At 38.5% G+C, this 25,900-nt stretch overlaps 1 protein-coding gene across 9 annotated transcripts in view; it reads left to right on the top strand.

Moving 5' to 3' along the window:
- Positions 1-25,900, top strand: part of asic1c (acid-sensing (proton-gated) ion channel 1c) — a 90,379-nt gene that overhangs the window by 59,983 nt on the left and 4,496 nt on the right. For 2 of the 9 annotated variants that reach the window (XR_006380311.1, XM_044218193.1), the window contains exons 1-9: positions 11,968-13,012; positions 15,976-16,126; positions 16,701-16,828; positions 21,190-21,340; positions 21,443-21,499; positions 21,954-22,107; positions 22,333-22,424; positions 22,849-22,928; positions 23,486-23,557. Coding sequence is in view for 8 of the 9 variants with exons in the window: in XM_044218193.1 (XP_044074128.1) it covers positions 12,371-13,012; positions 15,976-16,126; positions 16,701-16,828; positions 21,190-21,340; positions 21,443-21,499; positions 21,954-22,107; positions 22,333-22,424; positions 22,849-22,928; positions 23,486-23,557 (1,527 nt within the window). In the remaining variant the exon portion in view is untranslated. Of the gene's footprint in view, positions 1-664; positions 1,416-11,963; positions 13,013-15,975; positions 16,127-16,700; positions 16,829-19,205; positions 19,334-21,189; positions 21,341-21,442; positions 21,500-21,953; positions 22,108-22,332; positions 22,425-22,848; positions 22,929-23,485; positions 23,558-25,568; positions 25,767-25,900 lie in introns of those variants that run through there. The other 7 variants (XM_044218199.1, XM_044218197.1, XM_044218201.1 and 4 more) reach the window with 6 other exon arrangements.

Here is a 25,900-nt window from a genome sequence, read left to right as displayed (position 1 = left end):
AATCCTGGCACCAGCTGCAATAAGCTTAATGGGAACCATGAATGAGTAATACTCTGGCTTTTCACAACAACATCCGTTAAGGTTTCATTAAGGAAAGCACCAACCATTCCCCCAGTGTAGCTTCTCAGTGGCTAACAATAGGTTATTGTGGTTGTATATGGCAGCTCAAGCTTTGTGTGTGCTGCTGTAACTAAATGTGATGCTAATTGGGAATTGCTGACATTTTGTATCTGCAAAATGTCACCTTTTCAGGAACAAAGAAGAACAGCCTTGTTTTTAACTCTGTGACCAGACATTTGTGATGTCTCCAATGGGTTTGATCAGGTCACACTGTTTTTTCACCCATAAAATAGCATTTAATTCTTCTGAAGTTAAAACAATAGTCCTTCAAGTTGGAGTTAAAAGGTAGCATTCACACAATTATATTGATGGGTGTCCAGAAACCTTCCCTAGATAAATGAATATTACCAAAAAAGAAATTTGGGTGCGTTAGAGGTCACTAAATTGAATATGCTTCAGTTTTCATCTTTGCCTCTCTGGTGTATCCCTGTCTGATCCATCCGCCACACTGCTGTGGGATCAGGTCTTACTTCCCAAATGAAACTGGATCTCTTGAATTCAATGCCCTCTAAGATCTCAATGAGGATTGGTTGATATAACAGTCCTTCGCTACTTCCCAGCTCCAGATATCCAACCCCTTCCCTTCTCGTCCCTTCCCTTCCCTTCACTCCCTAGAGTGCAAAGAGGAAACTAGATCCTGTCTCATCCAGCCTCCCTTGTACATTTAGTTTAGGCGAACCTCCTTGTTAGTACCAGTATTTAGCAGTCACCACTGCAGCAAGACAACATCCAGCAATCCCAGAGCTTAACTTGGAAACTCTTTGGTGACAATGGGAGCCCCAGAGGAGGAAGCGCCACGTCCGGCGTCAGACATTACAGTGTTCGGAGCCAACTGTACCCTCCACGGCCTTAGCCACATCTTCCTGCCTGGTGGAGTGACTATCCGGCGGCTGCTTTGGGCCGCTGCATTCAGCTCCTCCCTTTCCTTCTTCCTCTTCCAAGTGGCCGACCGTGTGATTGAGTACTACCAATACCCCCATGTCACCATTCTGGATGAAATGGACAGCCCCTTCATGTACTTTCCAGCCATAACCCTCTGCAACTACAACAGCTTTCGAAAGTCCCAGATCCGTAGGAATGACATCTTCTGGATGGCTGGGCTTCTGGGTGTGGAGCAAGGGGACTTTGATGACTTCATGGCTGCTTTGGGGCAGCCCACAGACAACAGCAAGTTTTTCCCCAGTAAGACCTTCAACATGCTGGAGTTTGTGCAGAGGACTAGCCACAACATAGATGAAATGTTGCTTGACTGCAAATATAGGGGCAAAGACTGTGGTCCAGAGAACTTTACTACAGTAAGTATGGCTCCTTCTGTGGCTCTTAGCCTTGAAATCAGTGTAAACTGCGTCAGAATCATTATATGAAAAACACTGATCCTTTGGTGAGCTGTGAGAGTGAAGTACTATGTACTATGTTAAATATTTCAGATTTTCTCAGTAGGATAAATGCAGATTTATTAAATATTTAGACTAAATATTTATCAGAATCTAAAATTATGTATTAAATTAAAGGAAAAACTGTACATATTTAATAGAAAAGCTTAAAAGCAAGATTTGAACATATGCAGAGGCCTTTGGCAACAGTACCAACAACTGTGAGCTATTTAGTAGTCATTATAATGCTACAATTTGAATGCTTCATTCTGCCCACTGTGAAATGAAATATGAGTCAGTTTATGTTTATGAACGCCGGGAGACATTACAGCAGAGATCTGCTGTAAGAAAGTGGTTATTTTTATAAAATGAGCATTGTCATGATGAGACATACACATCCACATCAGATATCATTAGAGAAAAAGACGTCATTTTCATTCAAATTATGTTGTCATTTCTTAATTGTTTTTTCACTAATGGTCCCATAATCCTCCATTTAAATAAAATAAATAATTAATTCCATGTTTGTGGAAAGATTAAGTAGGTCTAGGGGGAAGAACAGGTATGGGGATGTAAGACGAGAAAAATTTCTGAGGAATACTAATAAAGCAATGCTTTATCTCTGTTTACAAGAGCTGGCATCAAAAGCAGAAAGATATTTTCTGGCCTTTTATGGTGATGTCCAATTCTTCATTTTGTGACAACTACTAATAGTCATTTTTCTTGAAGGAAAAGAGAGAGTTACTTCCTTAAAAGTGTCCTCAGAAAGATGTAAACTACTGAGGTGCCATATGGTTCAACAAATCTCTGCTGACATCATGCATCATGCATTATGAAGCAAACATATGCTGTTTTCAAGACCAGTAGAGTTTTTAATATGTAATTGTTTTTCTTTGTAAATACCTCAGAAGAATGATCATAGTAGCAATGACACCAAATGGTCTAGTGTTTTGTCTCATTGGGCAAAATCAAATACACATAATGTCACCAAAACAAAACAGTGTCACTTTTGCAATGAAAAGGTAATTTTTTATAACTCCTGTGCTTTCATTTTTGTTAAATCCCCCTGCAATTTTCAGGCCTCTACCAACGAGATAAAATCATGTCAGCAGAATTTGAATGGAACTTAATCGTCCTGCTGCAGAGACAGGGGAAGGATTGTATTTCGATGAAATGGGCCATTGATTTGAGTGATGAAAGCCTAGCACCAAGATGGGCTTGTCATGCTGCACAATTTCTTTGAGAACCAGCAGCAGTGAAAAAGAGGCAAATGATTTATACTAATTACTTAGTAGTTCTACAGTGGCAATAGTATTATTTTGTGTGAGAGACAATGGTTTAAATCGAAAGATGAGGTTTGACTTTTCAACCCACACCAAACCTAACATCTACTACAAGAGGGGCTTTAGACTTGTACATGAATATGGCGTACCAGATTTGTATCGTAGCTCCATAAACAGCTAATAAAGGCAGATTTTGATATCAGTCAGGTGACCTTGGCTCTTTCACATCCCCACGTACAAGGGCAAATTTCAGCTAAATGTTAGAAACTGGAGATGCTCTGAGGGCCTAAGTATAGAGGGGACTAATTAAAGATTCATGGAGCTGCCTGAATTCCCCCTCCTCGGCCTGCTGATCTTACTGTGGGAGGCTCAGAGGCAGGTCCTCTCACAGAGGATGAGATGTGTTGGAATTGAGATTACCCATTATACACTTCAGCAACATAACTGCGAGATGACTCACGCAAGGTCTAGACAACAACTGACAATTAGCTCTCTGCATGTGGAGAAATCGGAGAAAATGTATGAATAAAATCTTTCAAATGCATCCACTGATATTTTAATTTTGAGTGTTATGCATTTTGATATGGCACTAAAACGGCAGAACATTAGAATAAATAGACTATTATCTTTTCCTATTTAAAACCCTTAGAGTATTATTATTTTTGAATTTAACATATTACCTGTGCAATACTTCAGTCTTTGTAGTGTCTTTAGTTTTTCTTTTGTATGTGTTTGAGTACACACGTGTGTTTTGTGTGTGTGTGTGTGTGTGTGTGTGTGTGCAATGCATGTGTGCAATGCGTGAATGTGCATTTTTGTGTAAAAGTCAGATAAAGAAACAGTGGCTGAAGAAACTCAGCACGCCTACAGTGACAGGAAAGACCAGATGTTTCAACTAATGAGCTGGATATGGGTGCAGTGGTATTGAGAAATCTTGGAGAGGAAATATCAGGGCCCCCAAGTGCAATTATTCCCTCTGCATAAAGTAATGAAATATCTTTTGGGGGTAGGATGCTGTAATTCACTGGAGGAGAACGAGTCTCAGATATTAAATGGCTGGCAGATGCTGGAAATAAGCTACCCAGTGCTATAAATATATACAGGAACGTAGCCTTGAATGTCCCTGTATCAATCTGTGAGTGAACTGTGGTAACAAGCTTTGTTCAGATTACACTGAGAGATTTTTGTGCTTCAGGAAGACTTAATTTGTATGAAACGTATCCGTTTTTGTATGTCAGACAGTGTCATATCACTCAACATTATATTAAAGAAAACATTTTCAGATTACAACGCAACTGATACAAATAACTTTCTTAGTGGAGGCTTTATTTCATTATCAAAATTAATCTCATGCCTCCATCTTGTTGCCTTACACACTGTCTATGAACTGATGTGTGATTGATTGCCTTATTAATACTCAAAAGCGTAAGCACCCCAACACAGCCTAAGTCACTGCTCTGGATTAAACCTGCATGATTGCCTCTGACCAAATAAATCATCTGTCAGTGTGTATATGCAGGATGCATGCTGAAGTTGGCGTAATATCATTTCAATCGATCACCAGCTCAGCACCTTAGCTGGCTTGCGCCAACACGGAGACTTGACTCTAACACATTTATCCTTTTTCCGTTGATCTCGTGTGTTGTGATTAAACTTCCTGTTGAGGTTTCTTGTGTTGAAACCAAAGCTGGAGCCGTTTTAATATTACATTATCTATCTGTGTTGTTTGGGGATTTGCTCAGGGTCTGCCAAACCAGAACCAGGATGTCATGTTTTACTTCATCCACTGCATTATAGTCTGGAGGCTGAAGTTGCAGAAAATAGGCAGTGTGGGAGATAGGAAAACGACAGAAGAGTAGTAGCTGATACAAGAGAGATGGAGAAAAGCAAGAATAGAGTTGAAGGAGAGAGCTAAGACAAAGTGGAAACTAAAGAGAAAGGAGGGGAGACAGAGGAAAAGGAGGCTGTGCTTAGATTGAAGTGGGACTGGGAGTGAAGACTGACACCATCATTGTTATTCAGCCTGCTTTGGAGCCGAGCCAGCGCCACGATGCACAACTGGAAGCATTAGGAGAGATGAAGGGAAGAGGTGTGTGAAGGAGCACAAAATTACAGTGCTGCCTGGAGCATGAAAAGGGAGGGGAGAGATAAAATAAAGCTCCACAGTGCAAACAATGAAATAAACAAATCTGAGGCAGTGAGTTTAAATGACAGGCCAGATAGCAAATACCTAACGTGTTTGTTCCATTACTCAGTGTCAGTAAAGGCCAGTGTGGGAGCCACTGTTACTGTAAGTGCAGTATTGGCAGTCCGATCAATGGCACTGAAGAGGAATAGTGAATGAATTCATAGCAGGGGCGCTGCACGGGAAAGCTTTTTGCTGACTTGCACATCGGGGAGCAGATACTACCAGAGACAGACATTGGGGGTGCCAGTTGACAGAACCTCTTAAGATAATTAGCTTGTTAGGTGGAGACACCAGACACATGAATCGCTCTGTCCAAAACCAATAGTGCTATTATGTTGTGTTGTAGATTACCAGCCTTCTGGCACTGTGTGATATCCAAACAAAAGCATGTGTTAGGCCTGTTAATATCCAGATTTTCATATTTTACTTGATAATGATGGGGCAAAACATGACTTATGGTTTCATATCACATGTCTTTTTAATCTTACCTTCCATATTTAGCTTTTGTGTCAACTAATGGCATGTAGGATCTTTATCCTGCTCTCTTAGCCAATAAAAGCGATACTTTGCACCTTCTAAAGTAGCGCTATCTTCTTTCAAGTAAACTGAGATTCCCCTCGACACCACGAGTCACTATACAGGGGAAGCCAGGTATGACACATTGTTGGAAACGGCAAGTTATTTTTTGGAATGTAATACACTTTTTTGTGTTACAAAAATCCTTTACATTTAGATTATGTAATGCCATTTCTTTGAATGTTGGAGAAAGAGAGAGTCTGTGTAGCCTTGCGGATGTTTAGGGGTATGATTTGAATTCATAATATGTTCACCTGACACAGGAGAAACTCTTGATGCAATGCTCTTACTCTATGGCACTTTTAGGCAGCTGGCAAGTGCTTACTTTGCTTAATTTCTGGGCAAGCGGGCAAAATGGATTCAGGAATGGATACCAAAAGCCTGCAGCTGAGCAAACAAGATGAGAACATGCAAAAAACCTCCCCCCAAAAAAGAGATTATCCATGCAAATGAAAGTCCCGGTTAGGAAATATGAGGAGTGAGTTTATCAAAGTGTGACTGCAGGCTGCAGACTTAAAGCTTGAGTGACAGTGCACTTATGTTTTTTTAGTTGGATTCTGCCTGGAATGGAACAAGGGAACAAGACGGCAGGTGTAGCCAGCAGCATCTGTTTTTTATTGATATAGACTGCAGCTGCCCTCCATCTGGTCTGCCAGGGTGGGATATACTGTACATGTGCTGTGTCAGAGATGTTTACAATTACTGTAGACGTCAAATAAGCAACACTAAATCCTACATTTTCCTTTACTGAACCTGAAAAACATGCTGCAGCAATTTAAGAATACAACATTTTTAGAAAAAAAAAGATTTTAATTTTAAGAAATATTTTTTATGACCAGTAAAATGTACAGTGAATGTACTCTACTCCAAAACAGCTTTGGGGTATATTTATTTAATTTTTCTCACAAACTACATGCCAGTATGTCTCCCTTTTGATGAATTTTATATGAGGTATTTCAAAGTATAAGTCCCTCTTAGCTAAAAAGCCATTCTTGCTTCCCTTGCATTACTCGTGCAGCATACAGAGTGGCTGTGTTGCTTTTCAAAGCAGTAAGAGGTTAGTTTCATTTAGAGGCAGGCCACAAGATGTCTCCCTCTGCTAAAGAAGCTGCTCGTCCACCAGACTGACATCCCTGATTGCAAATGTTTTGGCTCTGACCGTCTGTCTCCAGATTGGCATTTGTTTGTCTCAAGTCACTTCTGCCTTTTTCTAGCCCTGATTTTAGGTAATTCAATTAATTAAATAGATCAGTCGAATGTATTGCAGTCAAAGTACAAAGCCAGGTTTCTATGTGAAGCTGAAATGATTAGTCAGTTAATTGATTTGTTGATTGAAAGGAAATAATAATTAGCTGCTTTTCTTTATCACACATGATATTAAACTGAATATCTTTGGGTTTTGAACTGATTTGAAAATCACCATTTCCTTGGTAACATAATGAAATTGCTTGTTTTCTCTGTCCAACAGTCCAAAACCCTAAAATATTGTCTTTACTATCATCAAGAAACACATCAAATATTCACAATTGAGAAGCTAGAACCAATTGATTTTTACTTACAAAATTACTTAATGAGTTATCAAAAATCTTGTTGATTTGTGTCAATCTATCATCAGTTTAGCTCTACAGTAACTGGACATTATTGTTGGATATGGCTTTTATTCTTTTTCATCTTTGTCTCTGCCTGAGCCGAGTGTGTTTCTGATGTGCATCTAATTGCTGCCAGTATTTCATTTGATGTTGAACATTCTTACTGGCCATTGAAGGAGCTCTTCCCTTTCCTCAGTCAAAACTCTGCTCCTCCTCTAATGAGACCTCTGGGGTTCAACTTGGCTTTGACATAAAAGAGGATAGTTAGTGTCATTCCCTGACAGCCTCAGGGATCACTGAGCTGGCCTTATAGCTGGGCAAATCTGAAAAATACATTTTTCAAATAGTTCTACTTTTCTTTTCCATCAAACAGCAATCAGCTGCTCATTTCAATTTGGTACATTTTATTATACCATGTCCATCCTCTAATTACATGCTTGAATACTGAGACAAAGATGAAATGTGTTTGCATCCCCTGGAAGATAACAATGGAAATGGCTGAGCAGCAGAAATGTGTTTTCAATAAGGACGATAGCAATTTTATAGAGAAGAAAAAATGATTAACTTTTGCCTGGAGCGCTTTATATTCTTGAGTGACTGCAGTGTGCTCTTGGAAGGGATATTTTAATTAAATTAATGATTTTGTGAAATGATTTCACAAATAAACAGTTTTTAAAAGTTAAGAGTCACACTAACGTGTGAGCCATATTAGAAAAGTTCTAAAACACTGCAGTGCGTATTCAATAACACAGGTGATGGTTGAGTACAGAATTTCTGTATATACAAAGATACACAGTTCACTGCCTTGTTCTTTCATTACCCCAGCACATCATTGATTCTGCTGAAAAGAAAAACATACACTTGTAAGACTTCATTCAAGTAGTCCGATATTTATATTTAAGCTGCACTAATCAATATTTTTATATTAACAGTGGAAAAAGTGTGTGTGATTTGATAAGAGTCGCTTGTAGTGATGAACCCACAGACAATTATCACCTGACAGTTTCCCTCATCTCAATGAAGTGTTTTAGTGTATTTCAGCTTTTTGTTTAGATTTTCAGGCTTCCAACTTAACTGTTTTGGTTCACTCTCACCGCTTTCATCTGTGTTGTTTCCAGCAGCAGCTGTTTGTAGCACTAAGGTTAGTGATGAGCATTTAGCAGCTAAAGTGACATATTTCTCTTAGGCGCTCATAAAAACCAAAAATAGCTCAAAGGAGAGTAAATATTAGACTTACATTCATCAGCTGGACACAAACATGACTCCGTATGAGTGCTAATATAGCTCCATATCTGCTGGATGTGTAATTAGCAAGTGTTTGCTAACAAGTTTGCCATATCAACCTAAAAGGTGATGATATGTCAGTTGTGTTTACACACAACTTGTTAGCTTGTTTCTGCTGCCCCGTATTCTCTACATCAACTTTATAAACTAATAATATGTCAGTGTTGTGTTTAAAACTTGTTGCCAAACAAATCAATTAATGCAAGTTTAAGGTCTAAATTCATGATATTCCCACTTCACATCAGTCACTCCGAATGGTCACTGTGTTCTCTATATTGACGTACCAAAAGGGTTAATTGATTATAAAAACTGAAATTTTCCGTCAATCAACTAATTAATTACTGATGGTTTCAGCTTTAATAGTAACCTTTATGTAATCAGGTAATCTCAGTGAGATGAAGATCTTTTTTGCAACAAAGACTTGAGTGCAGCATAAGATAAATATACAGAGAGAAGACATAACACAGATACAGAAACATAGCCAGTCACACAAAAGCACATGCACAAACAGTAACAGAAACAATCATCGTCCAAAGTTAAATGTAAAATTAAAGAAATTAAGTGATGGGTCTAATCAAACTTTGCATATTAGGTGCTTGAAAACATACTTGTGCTTAAATGTACCACACAGTAAAAGGTTGAAATAAAAATCCATTGGTGGAGAGCCACTGTCAAAGACAGAAAGCACATGATAAAAAGAATAATGATGATGTCATGCATTGCTTGTGTGTTACCACTGGAGCTGGGAATAATGAAATTGATCTTTGGATCAAACTGCTGACGAGGGACGATTCAGAGACCAGCAGAGCCGTCCGCCTCACGCCTCCATTGGGCTTGTATAGGACAAATGAGCTCAAGCAATTAACTTACCAGTTAAATGTGCCTCATATCTATTGACATGTTTCCAAAGAAACCAAGAAAAAAGGAACTAAATGGAGCTGGTCAATTAGTCAGCTATAACTCTGATAAGGTGGTATTGTTGGAGTTATTTACTTGCCTGCCACTCATGCAGCATTAGTATTTTTCTCCTCTTTGTTTTGCTTTGTTAGTGGGTCAGAAATGGAGGTAGTTATCCCTGTTGATGCCAAAATAGAGGCTATTGTTTACTTTGATTGGATCTTTCCTTTACAAAAAGAGAATCCCTAATGCCACAATTTAAAAAAGCTTATCCGGTTGTTTCTAAGAATAAAAAGGTCTGAGCATAAGGCTAAAAAGAAAGCAATGCCAGGCATCTGTCTCTGAAAAATTAGGCGTGGTGCAGATATGACATACAGTAGCTGTTGGGGGAGCTGAGTCCAGGCAATTAATTTAGTTGTTTTGCTGCCCGAAAGCACTGAGAGGGAAAATAACTATTACTACAGTACTGAAGCTGTTAGTTTGGCTTCTCTTCATTTTTCAGTATTCAGACATTCATTAATATTATCAGGCTGTTATTACCACAACTTTTGAACACAGAGAAAACTCTTCTTCATAGTCTCCCCCTCTCTCTCTTTTTTTATGAATTAATAATTTTGGGTATAATTAAATAGGCTGGAGATAAAGTTAAATGTTTTGAAATAATCTTTATTAAATTAAGTTTTGCATCTTAGTTAAAGAACATGTGCTGGTTGGAACAGAGAGAGACTCCCAGTGCAGAATTACCCAAAGTCTACAGTTTGAGCTTTTGATATTTCTATTGAATGCAGATAAATCTGTTACATTTTTAAAATATTTATCCTCCGTACTGAATGACAGTGTGGTCTTGACAAAGTTAACATGTGATTACTAAATCCTTCTCACAGTAATAATGACATACAATTACATTTTGCACAGTAATCATAAGCTTCTATTCTTCTATTCACACTTTCACTTCTATTTATTTCACTTAGATCACCTATCACATATTATGCCAGTGTCAGTGTGAGAAAAACTGGGCATTTTCACTACAGCACAGTAATCTAATCTAATAAAACAACATATGTAAATAAAAAAGGCATGAAAAAGGTGATTTTTGACACTTAAAGCAGGCTTGATGGCTATTGGACAGCAGAGGTCTGAGGTGGAAAAAAGAGGGGGGAAAGCGTCTTATGTTGCGTGACATGGCAGGCTTTGCTGTGTAGAGCAAAAATGATTTGCAACTGATGACATAAATAATGGTTCAAGGAATTTATAAATTCATAACTTGCAAACATTAAGTATCCACTTTCCATCCACTTTCACTTAAAGAAACAAGTGTAAAAAAACAAGTTGTGGTTTTACAGGGGGTCATGAGCTGGAAATATTTCTCGGCGGGCGCAGTACCTTCCTGGAGCAAGGCTAGCTGTTTCCCCCTTATTCCGGTCTATGCTAAGCTAACAGCCTGCTAGCTCTAGCTTCATATTTAGCGTACACATATGAGAGTGATGTCAATCATCTCGTCTCACTTTCAGCAAGAAGAAGTTTATTCCTCAAAATGTCAAACTATTTATGTAAAGTGAAACTTTGTTTGTTTAATTTTCATAACTGTATGTTTTAAGATGAAATGGGAACATTAAAACATAATCAATTGATGGATTCAGAATTTGCAGATCAGTTATGGCATCTCTTGACATTTCTGTATCACTCCAGTCAGTGAGAAAGGGACCCCGTGATGCCCATGAGTCATTTCCACCCTTTCTGTTATATTTAAACTAGGTCGAAGCCAATTCTTTTAGTCATATTCATTCCATCTAAACTATCAACCATCTAAAATACACAGTAATCCAACATTTTCGCTCTTTTTCACTTCTCAGAATAATTTTTTACGACCATGTATCACCACAGCTGTGATCAGGTTACTCAGCCAACACTCAAATTACAGACTGAAAAGATTCCAGCTAACATAATGAAAAAAATAGTCTCAGTAGGAAGCTGAGCCTTCTGCCAAGCAGAATCCTCTGATAGTCTCACATAAACGTAGCAAAGCACCTTTAATATCAGCCAGAGCCACATCTGCATGCCGCAAGATGTCAGCGCTCATTACACTGCATTTGTGAAATTACATTTGAAACTTGCAGAAAAGATGAACTAGAAAATGTGCTATAATGGACATTTCAAACACATTTTGAAGAGGATTTTGCTGTGTTTTTCTTCAGCTAGCTGGCTGCCCTCAGTTATCAATTATATAGATATATTGATCCACGAGCAAGCTGCAGATTCTTCAATATTAAAGAATTTTAGACTTCATTGTTTTTTCAGTTGCAGAAATTCTTTATCTTGATTATTTCTACTTTGATTGATACCTTCCCCCGCCTCTCTATACCATTGGAGGTCTACTTCATCACCGGAGGAAAACAATTTCATCCACTGGCTCCACCTCATTCTCCATTCGACTGTAGAGAGAGTGTGTAGGGGGGCAACAAGCTTTATATTCCTTTCTGCAAGCTGCAAGTCAACAGACTAAAAAGCATCTCTTCAATCTGTGGAAAAAGGGAGGAGTTGGGTTCTGGGCAGCTACTGCACAAAGAGAGAAACCACCGAAATCTGCAAGTATTGTCTGGCACTGGAGAGGGGAGATGGAGGAGTGAAAGATCTGAGCAACAGGGGTAAGCCTCTCCGGATTTTCAAAGTGATTGTCTCTGGGAGTGAAGTCGTCGCTTACATCTGCAATTATCACGTCCATTTATCTATTGATGAATTACTGGTGATGGTTACGCTTGATGGTTTTTGTTAATGGAGTGATTCAGCTGTTTTTCTCATAAAGGAATCATTATGTAAATCAATTTTACCTCCCCCAAGGAGCTCAGTTCCTTTCTTTATATCTTCACGACAAAGAATTTTCAAGCCTGAACAGTGGGACAGCTGCACATTAGGACTCCAGTCGCTTCTACCTGGAATTTGTGAAACATAAACCTGGAGATGGTTGTGGAGAAAGCCACTGTGTGTAAATTGGGGATGTCTAGGGTGGGTTACTAAGAAACAGCATTTGGTAAAGAAGCGCCTGCCTTGACACAAGCAATTATGGTTGAAGCACCCACATCCGAATCAGTTGCCCTGGGGCCACACAAACAAAATGATGCCCAAGAGACCCCTCTCCAAAACTCAGAGTCCAGCTCACTTAAACCAACGTGGAAAGAGATCACGGTGGATTTCATAATGAGGACCAAGATCCATGGTTTGAAGTTTGTCTTCTCTCCGGACAAGTCGAAACCGCAGCGAGTCATCTGGATCATGGCCTTCCTTGTTTGCGTCGGTCTGCTCATCACTTGGTCCGGGAATCGAATCCTCTACCTGATGTCCTACCCTGCTATCACAAAGATCTACATGGTGTGGGCTCACAACATGTCCTTCCCAGCTGTTACTTTCTGCAATAAAAATGTGTTCCGTGTATCCACTCTGACCAAGGATGACCTGTATCACAGCGGCTACTGGATGGACCTCATGTATCCTAATCACACAGTGATGGAGAGGAGCCTGTCCATCCTTAAAGACAGCCCCAAGCAGGGTCTCCTGAGCCTGCTGGACTTCAACAACTACACCCCACCCCCTGATTATCGCATCAACACCACCGAGATGATGGGGCGTCTCAGCCACCAGCTGGAGGACATGCTGCTGGAGTGCAGGTTCCGTGGGGAAACCTGCACCTACAAAAACTTCAGCACTGTATGTACAGAAAGAAAGATTGTGTTTGTCAGGTGTGGATATGAATGTTGTTTACAAGGTGTATTAATAATTCATGTAAGCATTTGACGACGCACCCTCCTGCAGGCATTCTCTCAGGGTGTTTTAAGGTGTTGATGTTTCAAAGCTGCAAACAAGCCTATTCTGTTTTTACCTCTCAGACATGACAGTTTTTTCCTTATTAAAGATGATGTCTTCAAAAAGTCACTCAACGAAACAAATACAATGTTACCTTCATGTTGTGGTGGAAAATCAATGTCATGTCATCATCACTGACTTTAGTGTCTACAGTTTTTGGAGTTGCTCATTTGGTTATATTCATCATGGCGAGTTTGTGAGTTGCCAGTTGCTTTAATGCCTTTGTGCTTTATAACCTGTGACAACAATATTAAGAGAGAAAAAGTAGAGCATTAATAATTCAGACATCGTAAATCAGTTCAAATTCAAATTTTAGCTTCTCTAATTAAACATCTGGAGGGCATGTGGAGGATATGGTCTTGTTTCAGAAATGCAGCTGAGTTTCCCATTTAAAACACCAGACGTAAGTCAATTACACCCAGAGTGAGTACTGAATGCTGCATGGTGGAAGTGGATGACTTTGGATGACAAACCATAGTTGCACTATTCCGAATGGTAATATTTCTATCAAATACTTTCAACACAAACTGGCAGCTTATAACGTCATCAGGAAATATTTAAAAGGCTCAATGGAGAAACTTCTGCAGTGAGAAGTATGCATGCAGAGTGACTAATTTATTTCTACAGCACTGAGAATAATTTAAATCTAGGAGCACACTCATAGATTTAAAACACTAACCTGTCACTGGCATCACATTTAACCACTTGCCTTTGTAAATCTGAGCATCTATATTACAGTCATAAAAATCAACCATGCAACTGTGCGATTTCAACTGGTCTTGAGACAGTTAAAATGCAAAGTCCTGCACACTGTAAGATGTCAGCTGTCCATGGTGGCTTACATGTTTTGCACAAACCAGTGCAGAGCCTCCACAATCTTTAAAATCAGTCTTCATGGCCAGACTGGGGTCATAATTGGGATTTAAACTGTGTTGTTCGCTTGCATCTTAAGCAATGGATGGTGTGGTTGTGGTGTGACTGAATGAAGCTCCCATTTTATTTAAACTTCAACCTCATTATATAGCCAGCAGGAATAAAAGAACCAAAGCATCTTATCTGTCTGAGCTGCATGTGAGTCTGGACATGGACCACTGACTCTGATCTCTTGAGATCAGCTTTGCCATGCTGGTTGGGTTTTTGCCAGCAGCCTTATTACTGCGAACTCACCACACTGTGTAGTGAAAATTAACCATTAGATGACATCTCTTTCCTTTCAGGCATTACTTGTTGTTAAGAAATGTAGTAAAGACAGAAAAACATAATCTCAGCAGCAACAATTTCTGTGCTGTATGACCTATTTCTGTTTGCCAAGTAAGGATATTTGGACAACCATGATCATTAACATAAGAAGTATTACTCAATGTAGCAAATTACTCTACTTTTACAGTAGGGGTCTTATATGGAAGCAAAAACGGTTGTAAGTATTTCAATTTCATGAGCAACTGAATAGCCAATTCTGAAAATTTGGTGTCTGAATTTCACCAATCCAATTTGAGCAACCTGGTTTTTGTCTTAATTTTTTTATCTAAAAATTACCAATTGACTTTAAGCAACTTCAGTATAGTTTGCTTTTGTTTGTTTTTTAAATTAGACACTTGAAATTTTTTTGTGAAGCCTAGAAAATGATTGAAAATCATGTTTTTAAAATTGCACAATTTGAAATTATGAACTGGAAATTTCAAAGAGGGGAAAGCGAACCATATAAATTCAGATAGATGTTTTTCAAAGTAAAATATTTCAGTGCTGTAAATTCAGTGGTAGTGATTTACAACATTAAATATTCAGTAGTAACTATATTTCCCAATTAGATATTCAGTTGCTTATAAAATTCAAGTCCTTTTGGCCTTTCTTTGCTTCCACAGTTTTATGATGATTTATGATTTTCCAGTATAGTCATTCACACTATTTAAATATGTAGTTGTTTGCTGGGAACACAAACAAGCAGATATTGTTGCATATGTAATTGTAATTATAATGTGTTGAAATGCATGAAGAATAGATATTCTAGTTCCTCAGAGTGTTGCATAACCAATCAATTCTACAGTCTCATGGTCTTATCTCAAATTGATAGACTTCTATCATCTTGAATTTACTCAACCCTTCAAGCTGTATTCATAATTTAAATTGTTCTTATTTAAAATGTCAACATTTCTAATCATGATACATATTTATTTGTACTTGTTTGGCAGAGGATGGAGAATTTTCCAATCACAGGGATAATCCATAAACTTGAAAAAAAAACTGCTGAAGCAAAAGCTGAAAATAAAAAACTCAAGCCAACTGGATTAATTAAATCAGAAAGATATTGAGGTGTGAGCAAACCTACTGTAGCGATTGCATATCAAACGTTAAGTACCACTGAGCTTTACTGGCACAGGTTCGGTCTCTTAAGAAGTTTGTAAGTCAAGACACACAAATGTCTTTTACAAACCCAATTTAGAGTTTGTTTGAGTGTCCAGAGAGCTTCCACCTCAGATGTTTCTTATTTAATGACGGCAAAATAGTACATTCACTCTAAGTTACTCAGGGGAAATTTAGAGTGAAATTGGGTAAAGATTGATAGCCACTGCTGCTGCTAAGGAACGCTCATTAATTCCTCAAATCAGAGCCAGGTGCCTGTTTAAAGCCTGTACTGCTTTCTCTGATAATCACAAAACCCCTGCAATGATTAGCTGTCCTGCACAATTACAGGCTGACATGTAATACATCTCGTACAGGTGCACAATTTACCACAGCACAATGGAAAGGGTTTGACTTTTCATTTACGCTCCTGTTTTTTCTGTGCTCCTTGTTGTTGTTTTTTACAGATTTACACACGCTACGGAAAATGCTACACATTCAACTCGGGATTAGACGGCAACCCTTTGTTGACAACGTTAAAAGGTGGCACCGGGAACGGCTTGGAGATCATGTTGGATATTCAGCAGGATGAATACCTGCCTGTTTGGGGAGAGACAGGTCAGTGCAGCTTTCTGACATTTACGGTAACATTTTAACTTGTATAACCCTTTTGTGAAAATCGTTCCATCTTGTTGGGTTACCCTGGAAATCCCAACTACTGTTCTAGTTTTTTGCCATTTCTGTAACATGTGGGTGTATCACTTCATTTAGATAAAAAAATCCCAAGATTTCCCCAGGCCTTCTCATTCACTTTACTGGTAAAAAAAATAATTTGCACTACACAGAAGTGATGTACTAGTTTGTTTGTTTAATAGCACATTATCTTGATATGTTTCTCCAGGTCTACAACTGACATCAGGTCTAATAAATTGCATTCATTGACATATTGTGTTAAATTTATGGCAGACAACAACACACTGTACCATATATTCGTAAAGTATACAGCATGTGATAAATCTTTGGTTGTAAATCTGTTTAATACCGGTCCACCACACTAACACATGAGTACCTCTCTGATATTAGCTTTCAGCATGGGGTTTAGGAGCACTTAGTATCAGTGCCAGAGCCAAAAAGCGGGTTTCTATAGGCGACCGTACTTGTTGTTACATTTTCTCGCGTGCTGTATCCACAGATGAGACCTCCTATGAAGCAGGCATCAAGGTTCAGATCCACAGCCAGGACGAGCCGCCCTTCATTGACCAACTGGGATTTGGTGTGGCCCCTGGTTTTCAAACTTTTGTGTCATGTCAGCAGCAACTGGTACCTAATGTTCAAATGCTCCTCCCCTCCAACCTCAACCTTTTTTGCTCCGCTTCATTCTGTGTTTGTCCACAAATCTCCTCTGTGTCACAGACCCTGGAGCAAAATCAGATCTTTGATTTACCTTGTAAGGGGAAGGTGCAGTTAAGGTGTTATATAAACACCCAGTGATTCTGGATACATGAAACAGAGGAATTATAGCAGCCAAGGAATATTGATAGAGCAGGGCCAAGTAATGATTGGATGCAAGCATACAAGCGTACTGTGCTTATCTTAGCCAAAAGAACCTCAGACTACACAGCATGCAGAAATATCTGGCAGCTCAGAGTGTTTGTTTTACTTTTCATATTGAGTATTCACTACGTTTAGCATGGGAAAAAAATATGACTACAGCTTATTTGAATGCTGTGAAAGTTGTCTCTAGTGGTGCATTCAAAGATAAGGCAGAGAAAAACTGTGAGGAAGACTCACAGAATTCACACAGCCATGGTCAGAAGGCTTTAATGATCAAAACATTAACTCTGATTAATAAAAAAAATCGAATTTAAAGTATTTGATCAGAGAACAAACAATTTCTTATAATCTACACCCTTTAAAGAAATTATGAGTGATTTTTCTCACTGAAATTACTGCTAAAAAGGTCTGTTGGCAGCAGCATTTATCCAAAATCCGACTGCTTTAAAGACTCACTATAAATAACTGACCTCTGAAGACTCCCTCTCAAGACTATCTTGAGGGAAGGATATTAAAATTATCATCATGTTTTTTATGTTAAATTGAACTATTAAAAGAAACCTAGCACATCTGTCATCATATCGGGTTATTTCCCAATTCCTCTAACACTTAAAGTACACGTCATGAGATGAGAAAGATGACCCACAGCTATTTTGAGGACATGTTTTAAAATGTACTATGATTTAGGGACACAGTAAAATGAGTTTTTTAGCACACAATATCAAGGGAAGCAGAAAGGCCTGTGGCAGGTTTGTTGACTGTAGAAAATGAGTTCCTAGTCCTCAACTATCCCTTTACTGTCGTCAGTGACGGATGAAAAGTAGCAACTATAGTTAAGCCGAATTGATCGGAAAGCCTGTGTGCAAGGTCATAACACTGAGCTCACATGGATTTCCTATTCAAATTTAATGAAACTGTACAGCAGTAATGTGATGTTGCCAAGACAACAAATTCAAATTGTGTCTCTTTTGTTTACACTAGAAGAGCACACAAACACCAGTCTTTTGATTTCCAAACGGAAACCATGACAGAATAGGGAAATATCCTCTGACAAACAGAAAAACCCTCATTGTAAGTCACAAGAGAATGGCGCCTGTGCCACAAACGATTTTAGGTTTTTGCAATGATTACCTTTGAGATGAAGTGTTTTTTTGTATTGTGCTATAGGCTCATTAAAATTTCTACCACATAATCAGTCCTTGTAAAGTCTTGAAGTAATGGATACTCCAGCAGTTAATCAAATTCATTACTTGAGCAGTTAATCGAGCCTAATTTAAATGATTTTGCTCCTAAAGTTAATGGTCTTGGTCAGTTCATGAGCATGAGATAAATGATCAAATAAAACCCTTGTTTTAGCAGAATAACATGGGATGACTGAGGCAGAGTTTTGTCTCCTAAAACAGACACTTGGACACCACAAAGATGCCAAATTTTATTTTTGGGAAGCAGTTTTGAAACATGTAATATCTCTGTCTCACTCTCTTTGTCTTTCTCTGTACGAGTGTTGAAAAATGCTCCAAGTGTGCCATCATTCAGCCATCTCCGAAGTGAATCCAATCTATTAATCACCATCACAAAGTTTCCTCCTGAAAGCAAAAGTGCACGGATTGCCATTTATAATCATGACACACTAGTGACAGCTAAAAGACGTGTTTATGACCTAAAAGATGTGCTGAATTAATTAGACTGTCATTAAAGTCTGGCCAGCATTAATTTCAGTCAGTCAGCCAATGAGTACAGTGACACTGCTCTCAGTATAATATTAGACAGCTGGATGAAGCACTTATGATTTCAAGACTTTTCATTTGTAAAGCTTCTGTCAGAGGAATTTAATTTTTAATATGACTTGAAGACCACACCACCAAATTTTGGACTAGTATTATGTAATGGTTGAAACTGAACTGTATCTTCCCTCAAGCTTGAGTGGATGTAAGAAGAGAATGGCTGAATGACAACCCACCAGTGCACCAATGCTGCAAAGTTTTCACGCACCACTGGGAGTGGTGGCTGTGTTGTTGTTGTACCAACAACAGGCTGTCTTTCTGTCTGGAGGGGTTGACCACTGTCTGTCCCTTGCCTTGCTGTTGCTCCTCTTATTATTTTGATAATGATGTGGGCTGTGTTCCCTCACCCCTCGCCCTAGATGAGACGTCCTATGAGGCCGGCATAAAGGTACAGCTTCACACTCAGTCAGAGCCTCCTTTCCTCCATGAGCTGGGCTTCGGGGTCGCCCCCGGCTTCCAAACGTTTGTTTGCACCCAAGAGCAGAGGGTAGCGTATGACTGTCTGGGCTTGCTGCATGCCACAAATACTGTATTGTTAAATAGCTACACGCCCATCATCAAGTTCCACACTTTCATCTGCTGGTTTCCCCCCCTGAGGAATGGATCCATCTGTCCCCCCTTTGTGTGGCTGAAGCAACGACATGCAACAACATCTGCAGTCTGTCCTCATTGTCTTCTCTGTTTAATAGATATCAGTAAAGAGCAGCTAATGTGTTTCATTCCAGCTTTAAACCATTCATCCGAGTCTGTATCTTCATCAAAGTTGTTGTTTGGCTTTACCCTTTCACTGCCATGTACAGTTCTGTTAACATTATTTTTGTTCGTTTTGCTTTTATGTGTTCTCGGGGCGATCCACTGGACCGCTTCTTAATGTCATCTGGAGGGACCAGACAATGTGATTCATTAGGTTTTATTACCCATGAGGACTCTGGCATCAGTTTGAAGTCTAGCGTTTATTGCACTAGGGTTTTATCTCTAGTGTGACTCCAGTTATGAGAGTATGTGGGCTAGAAATGGAGTTCAGTAAAGTCTTAATCATGTTTGCCAATTTAAGTCCACTCCTTCAGTGAATTTCACTCTATCTCTGTCACTTTCTATTGACTAAATGACCATTAGATTGTCAGAGTTAGCCTGATTAGAGCCGGTGGAGATTATTGGGAATTACAGTGAGCTGTAATGTGACAATAGCAGCATCATTTCCCTGTGATGTTATTCAGGAAGAAGCCTTTGGCATTGATTGTTGGCTAGCTCCCACTGCAATTAGTAGCTATATGCTCAAATGCCCAAGCAAACATCGGTGGCCTTCACAAATAATTGGTTCGTTTTTGTCATGAAAATGAGTAGTAGGCATTCATTACCATAAATTGCTGTAAATAAGACTTTGAAATCGTACTGAAAGTCTTGTTGGTGGTTAAATGTCAGTGTTTTCGGTGCACCAAAAAAGGAGTTCCTTTAAAGTGTTAAAGAGAGCTCTGAACAGATTGTACACACACACAGGGCACATTGCTGCAGTTATAAGACGAGCACCATGGGTCTAATGTTTAGTGTGAACCAAAACCTTAAAATTCAGGCATTAAATATTCCTCATTAGTGGATTCATTTAGAATTCCCTGAGTTACTCATAAATATAATGACCTGCTCTTCACCTTTTAATTAGAGTTTTACCTCTAATGAGACTGCAAACTGCTACACTTCATCTTCACTTCATTGTTAAATTCAGAGTGCTATGCAGTCTGGGTAGTTTTGTAATAAAGTCTCATGGGCTCAGATTAGAAAATCTAAATAGTTAATCAACAATAAATCCACTTTTATAAGTTTCTGAAGAGTTGTTTATTAGGACTTATTTATAAAATATTTACTATGAAATAGGGTGTAATACTCTGTATAATGTCTGTTAAATTCAGTACAATTCATGTATTTGTTCATTTGAAAACTGTAAACTGTTTATTGTTCTGTTCTCAGGGATGTAAAATTTGTCCATTGATTGTGGTGTCCTGTCTGAAACTACATATTTTACAAATTTTCTATTCCTATGGTATTCTGCTTCCTACCGGGGACTAGACCTGCATTAGTAATGTTCTGCATGATGTCTGCTTGCTGCTATACATGAGCAATAATGTTGGTCTGAATAGACATTTTGTGCCAGTATTGTCTCAGTACGCATTTTCATTTAAATGCTTCTTTTTTTTAAAACTTATTTTTATGTTTGAGACATTTGTGTTGAGTTTTGTCAGCTTGCTGTCCTCTTTTGTACTTCTGTTGTACTGGGCTTGCATTATGTTATTCCTTATAATCCTGTGTGCTGATATACTGAGGGAAAACATGTGCTGTTTGCTCTTTCAGCTTCAGTACCTCCCTCCGCCTTGGGGAGATTGCAAGTCTACTCCTATAGACTCTGAATACTTCTCCACATACAGCATCACCGCCTGCCGCATTGACTGTGAAACCCGGTATCTGCTGGAGAACTGCAACTGCAGGATGGTCCACATGCCTGGTATGATTTCAGAAAGACTTGGCCAATTAAAAAATGTGGCGAATACGTCCTCATGAAGTTTTTTATGTGTAATTATTTTCACTTTTATGTTATTTCAAACAGGGACCTCAACAGTTTGCACACCTGAGCAGTACAAAGACTGTGCTGACCCAGCTTTAGGTGAGCCCACACACTTTACTGCATAAGTATGAAATATTAGTGTGATAGTTTTGCAGTAATGTCTAAATTCAACCAAGTGTTCAGCACCAGTGCCATGAGACTATTCCAGCCTTTAGATAATACCTCTGTAGCTTTAACTTGAAATTACTTTAATCTCAGACAGTGCTGAAGCAATAATAAAGTAAAATTATTGTTTAAAAATTCCATTAGGAAGATTTGTGATGTGTCTATGCTTCGCTGATATAAAATAAATCCCATAGAGCTTTTTTCTCCCTCCTCTGTGTTATAGCTTCAGTCATTATTTGCTTTCATGGAAAGTGAACGATGGCAGCGAAAGTAGTTTTTCTGTCGTGTGCAGAAATATTTTTAGCAGAAACTGAGAGCCTCTTTATGCAGGTTTGTTTGATTCTTCGCAGTGATCACAATATTTTTAAATGACTTTGATCATCCACAGACTTTTTGGTAGAGAAAGACAACGATTTCTGTGTCTGTCAGACCCCCTGCAACATGACTCGCTATGGCAAGGAGCTCTCCATGGTTAAGATCCCCAGTAAGGCATCTGCTAAATATCTGGCTAAGAAATTCAACAAAACTGAGCAATATATTGGGTAAGTATTATTTGGTAGCAGTCAGTTAATCAGATCTCAGCCTCTGTTCTTTTTTCTGTTGATGGATGGATGTACTGCATAGCATGACCTGGGTCTCCATCGTTCACCTTCAATGTAACAATAATGAAAGATAGTTACACAGGAAATGTGAGATATCATTTGGTGTAATGTAATATCACCAGAAATAAACTCAATTGGATGTGCTCTTGTCTGTCCTCTCTCCAGAGAAAATATATTGGTTTTGGACATCTTCTTTGAAGCACTGAATTATGAAAAGATCGAGCAAAAGAAGGCCTATGAAATTGCAGGGCTTCTCGGTAAGATTCTCGCAGTTTCAGGTTCACTGTGACAAAAAAATTATTATTTGTTATAATAGTTTGACATTTTGGCAATTCTCGCAGTTTCAGGTTCACTGTGACAAAAAAAATGTGGTTGACCTCAGTATCAGCACTCTCAGCGGGCCCCCACCGCACATTTCACATCGTGTGTTCACGCCTGGTGCTTTGAAGTTTCCTCTTTGAACTTGTGAAACAAGCTGAACACATTTTCATAATCTGATGCGCTTGCAAGGGCAGCCGGGTTGGGTCTGATGAGAAGTTGGGGCTGGATGGACACTTTTGACAATTGTGCTCAGATCACTCTGAGAGATACTGAATTAGAAGTGACAGCACGGGGAATGGTTTCACGCACCATTGTTCAATTACTGTACCTGCCCATATCTGTTAATCTCTCTTGTTCTAGGTGACATTGGAGGTCAGATGGGACTGTTTATCGGAGCCAGTGTTTTAACAATACTGGAAATATTTGACTACCTATATGAGGTAAAGTGATGGTTTTCACCAACTAAAATGCAAAACACCAATTAAATGTATTCTTGTCTTAGTGTATATAAAGGCAAAATGTTAAGTTTAACACTTTACAGCTAATTGATTTTAGTTTTTACACCATGTAAAATAAGTCAAACATAACCTTTGAATATATTTGTACTGCTAGTTTTTAATCTTAAAGGAATAGTTCAGATGTTTTGGGAAATAAGCTTATTCAGACTCTCATGTCAGTACAGTAAATATGAAGTCACAACCAGCAGCCAGTTAGCGTTGCTTAGCATAAAGACTGGAAACAGAGGAAATGGCTAGCCTGGCTCTGTCCAAAGGTAACAAAATCTGCGTACCAGCACCTGTAAAGCTCACTAATTAACTCTTTATATCTTGTTTGTTTCATGCATACAAAAGCCAAAGTGTAAAAATGTGGTTCTAAAAAAGCTTATTTCCCAAAATGTAAATTTAATATATTTGTAGTGCTAATGTTTAGTCGTAATGTCACTGACCATGATATATTCCATCTCTGAATAATGTGTATCTGATGTTTTTGCATTTAGGTGTTTAAGGATAAGGTTTTGGGTTACTTCATACGCAAGAAGCGACCACAGCGTTGTCAGAGCGACAATCTGGTAATTTTAGTCTCTCAGAATGCCTTTGATTGAGTGAAGTGAATGTGATGTATTAGATGAGCGCAGGAACAACAACAATAACAACAAACAATGTCTGCTAACACTGGAAGTGCTTTTAATAAACAGCACCAGAGAGAAAGCAAAGCCACACTGTCATCATTAATTTCAATTTCCCAGGCAGAAAATATGTATTGTGCTAGAAAACATAATCATTAATAATACATAAACAGTGTTTGTATTGCACAGTATGAATGCATAATCAGTGTATCTAATATTACAAACATACAGTACTCTTTATTTACATGGTGAATATTATAGAGAAGCAAAATGAATTATTCCAAATGATGACAATAATCTACAATAGTTTTAACAGAAGGAATGCAGAGGAGTATTTACAAGGAGCAAAGTGACTTTGTAAGCCTCTTTTTCCAAGCTTTTTTGTGGTTTGTTAAGTGTCTTGCTACTTGAGTTCCCGTAAATTACAGTGCATGGACAAGTAGAAGTGAATTGTCTGACCTGCTCTCAATTAACTTTTTAACATGACTCATAAACTGCTCTTACTGTACATTCAGAGGTTATAGCCCTTACCTTAGTAGATGCAACACAGCACCCGACTTTTCAGTATTTACACAATATACAATAGCTTCTCGATGTCACCCTCAATCATGTAATTACAGCTCACTTAGAGCAGGAAAAGCTGTTATTGTACTCTGGTTTTACCGCTTTATGTCTGGCAGTATGATCAGAGGAAATTCAGAACAGATTCATGTGAGAATGTGTGAATAGAAGAATGAGCAGAAAGCAGAACAAGATTAAGAGCTCTGGAGATTTTATTAACATTTAATGATCAACTCGTTTTCAAAGCCTTCAAGGCAATGAAACTCATTTTAACTTCAAAATGAAAATGAGAGTAATGTGAGGCATTTGTGTCCTGCCCTAAATTTACAACATTTTGTCGAGCCCAGTGGTTTAACACTGTGTCCAGAGGCACCTTCACTTCCCCTGCAGACTGTTATATAAGTTTTATACAGAGCAGTTAACAAAATTATTTATAACTCAAATGTACCTTCTTAATAGCAGTAATCAGCAAATGTGCAGCACATACTGCTGAATCAAACCTTTTCCAAAAGATGGAAAAGAGGGTTTTTACTGGCTGCAGCTGTGGGACCACTGGTATACTCACTGTGCTGAGAAAAATACTTGAGATTATTATTTTCAGTCAAATTTGAAATTGATGTTATTGATCATATAATTGTTAATGCCAGAATCAGAACAAAGTGAATATCTTCTCTGATAGCAAATAAATAAATAACTCCTGAGGAGTCCCACAAGGAAGTTGCTTGGGGCCACTTTTTCACTGTAGGGATGAAGCACTAACAAAGGCTAAAACATTTCCTCTTTTGTGGTGCTGTTTTAATCAAAAGCATTTAGCAGATTTTTGTTAAGCGCAGACCGTTCCTTTTGTCCCAGAGTATACTGTATCTACCAGTTTGCATCCAGCCTTAATTGGCAGAATCTTGGAAATGCAAGCTCTAATTCTTTGTGATGTGTCACACAAGCCCAAGACTTTTTCATAACCAGCAATTTGGCATCATGCGAAAAACACTGCCCCTTATTTTTTTTTAAATTGGTGAAAAAGCCATGGGTTTGTCTCTGCATGTGGATTGTGTTCTTGCATGGTCAGTTGCCTCAGGTTCAGGATTTGGTTTGCTGGCTGATGTGTAAGAAAAGACAGAAATAAGTTGTTTATTCTCTTTTGTAGAAGTGGAGATATGTTAATTTAAGCCAACATAGTTATGAAGGAGGTTAATTTAGTCAGTCTGTTTTTGAGGATCATTTTTATAAAGTAAAAATGGCAGTAGAAGAAGGATTTATCTAGTGGGCTGATATTTACAGTATGTCATGCTTTTACTGTCTTACATAGTGTGATATATACTGTATTCTGCTCCATTCATGTCATATCTTCACGTGCTTACAATAAACCATCCTTTTCTGCTCCTCTCATTTCCAGTAACCGTTTTCCAACTAGTCCATTGTCACATCTCCACTCAAACAGCCCGACAATAAAGTAATGCATTTAGTGATTTATTAGACTCTATTTTAATTTGACTTTCATTCTCTTCAATGATCCTCAACGCTTCTGGATGACAGTTATTGTCTTTTGTTTTCCCTGCTTATTTAAAAAAATAAACTCAGATCTTATTGTGAACAGCCGACTCCGTCAGTACTTTAATGATATCACTGAGGAGAGAACGCTCTCTTGCAGTATTCCCTCGCAAGTTGAACTATTAGCATTTGCATTGTGTTTTATTTTCATTTCAGTCACCCTCACCCATCTTTCTT

The sequence above is a fragment of the Siniperca chuatsi genome, linkage group LG13 (genome assembly GCF_020085105.1).
Source record: "Siniperca chuatsi isolate FFG_IHB_CAS linkage group LG13, ASM2008510v1, whole genome shotgun sequence".
Classification (NCBI taxonomy): domain Eukaryota; kingdom Metazoa; phylum Chordata; class Actinopteri; order Centrarchiformes; family Sinipercidae; genus Siniperca; species Siniperca chuatsi.
The sequence above is the reverse complement of the archived record's forward strand: the minus strand, read 5'-3'. Positions and strand labels throughout refer to the sequence as shown.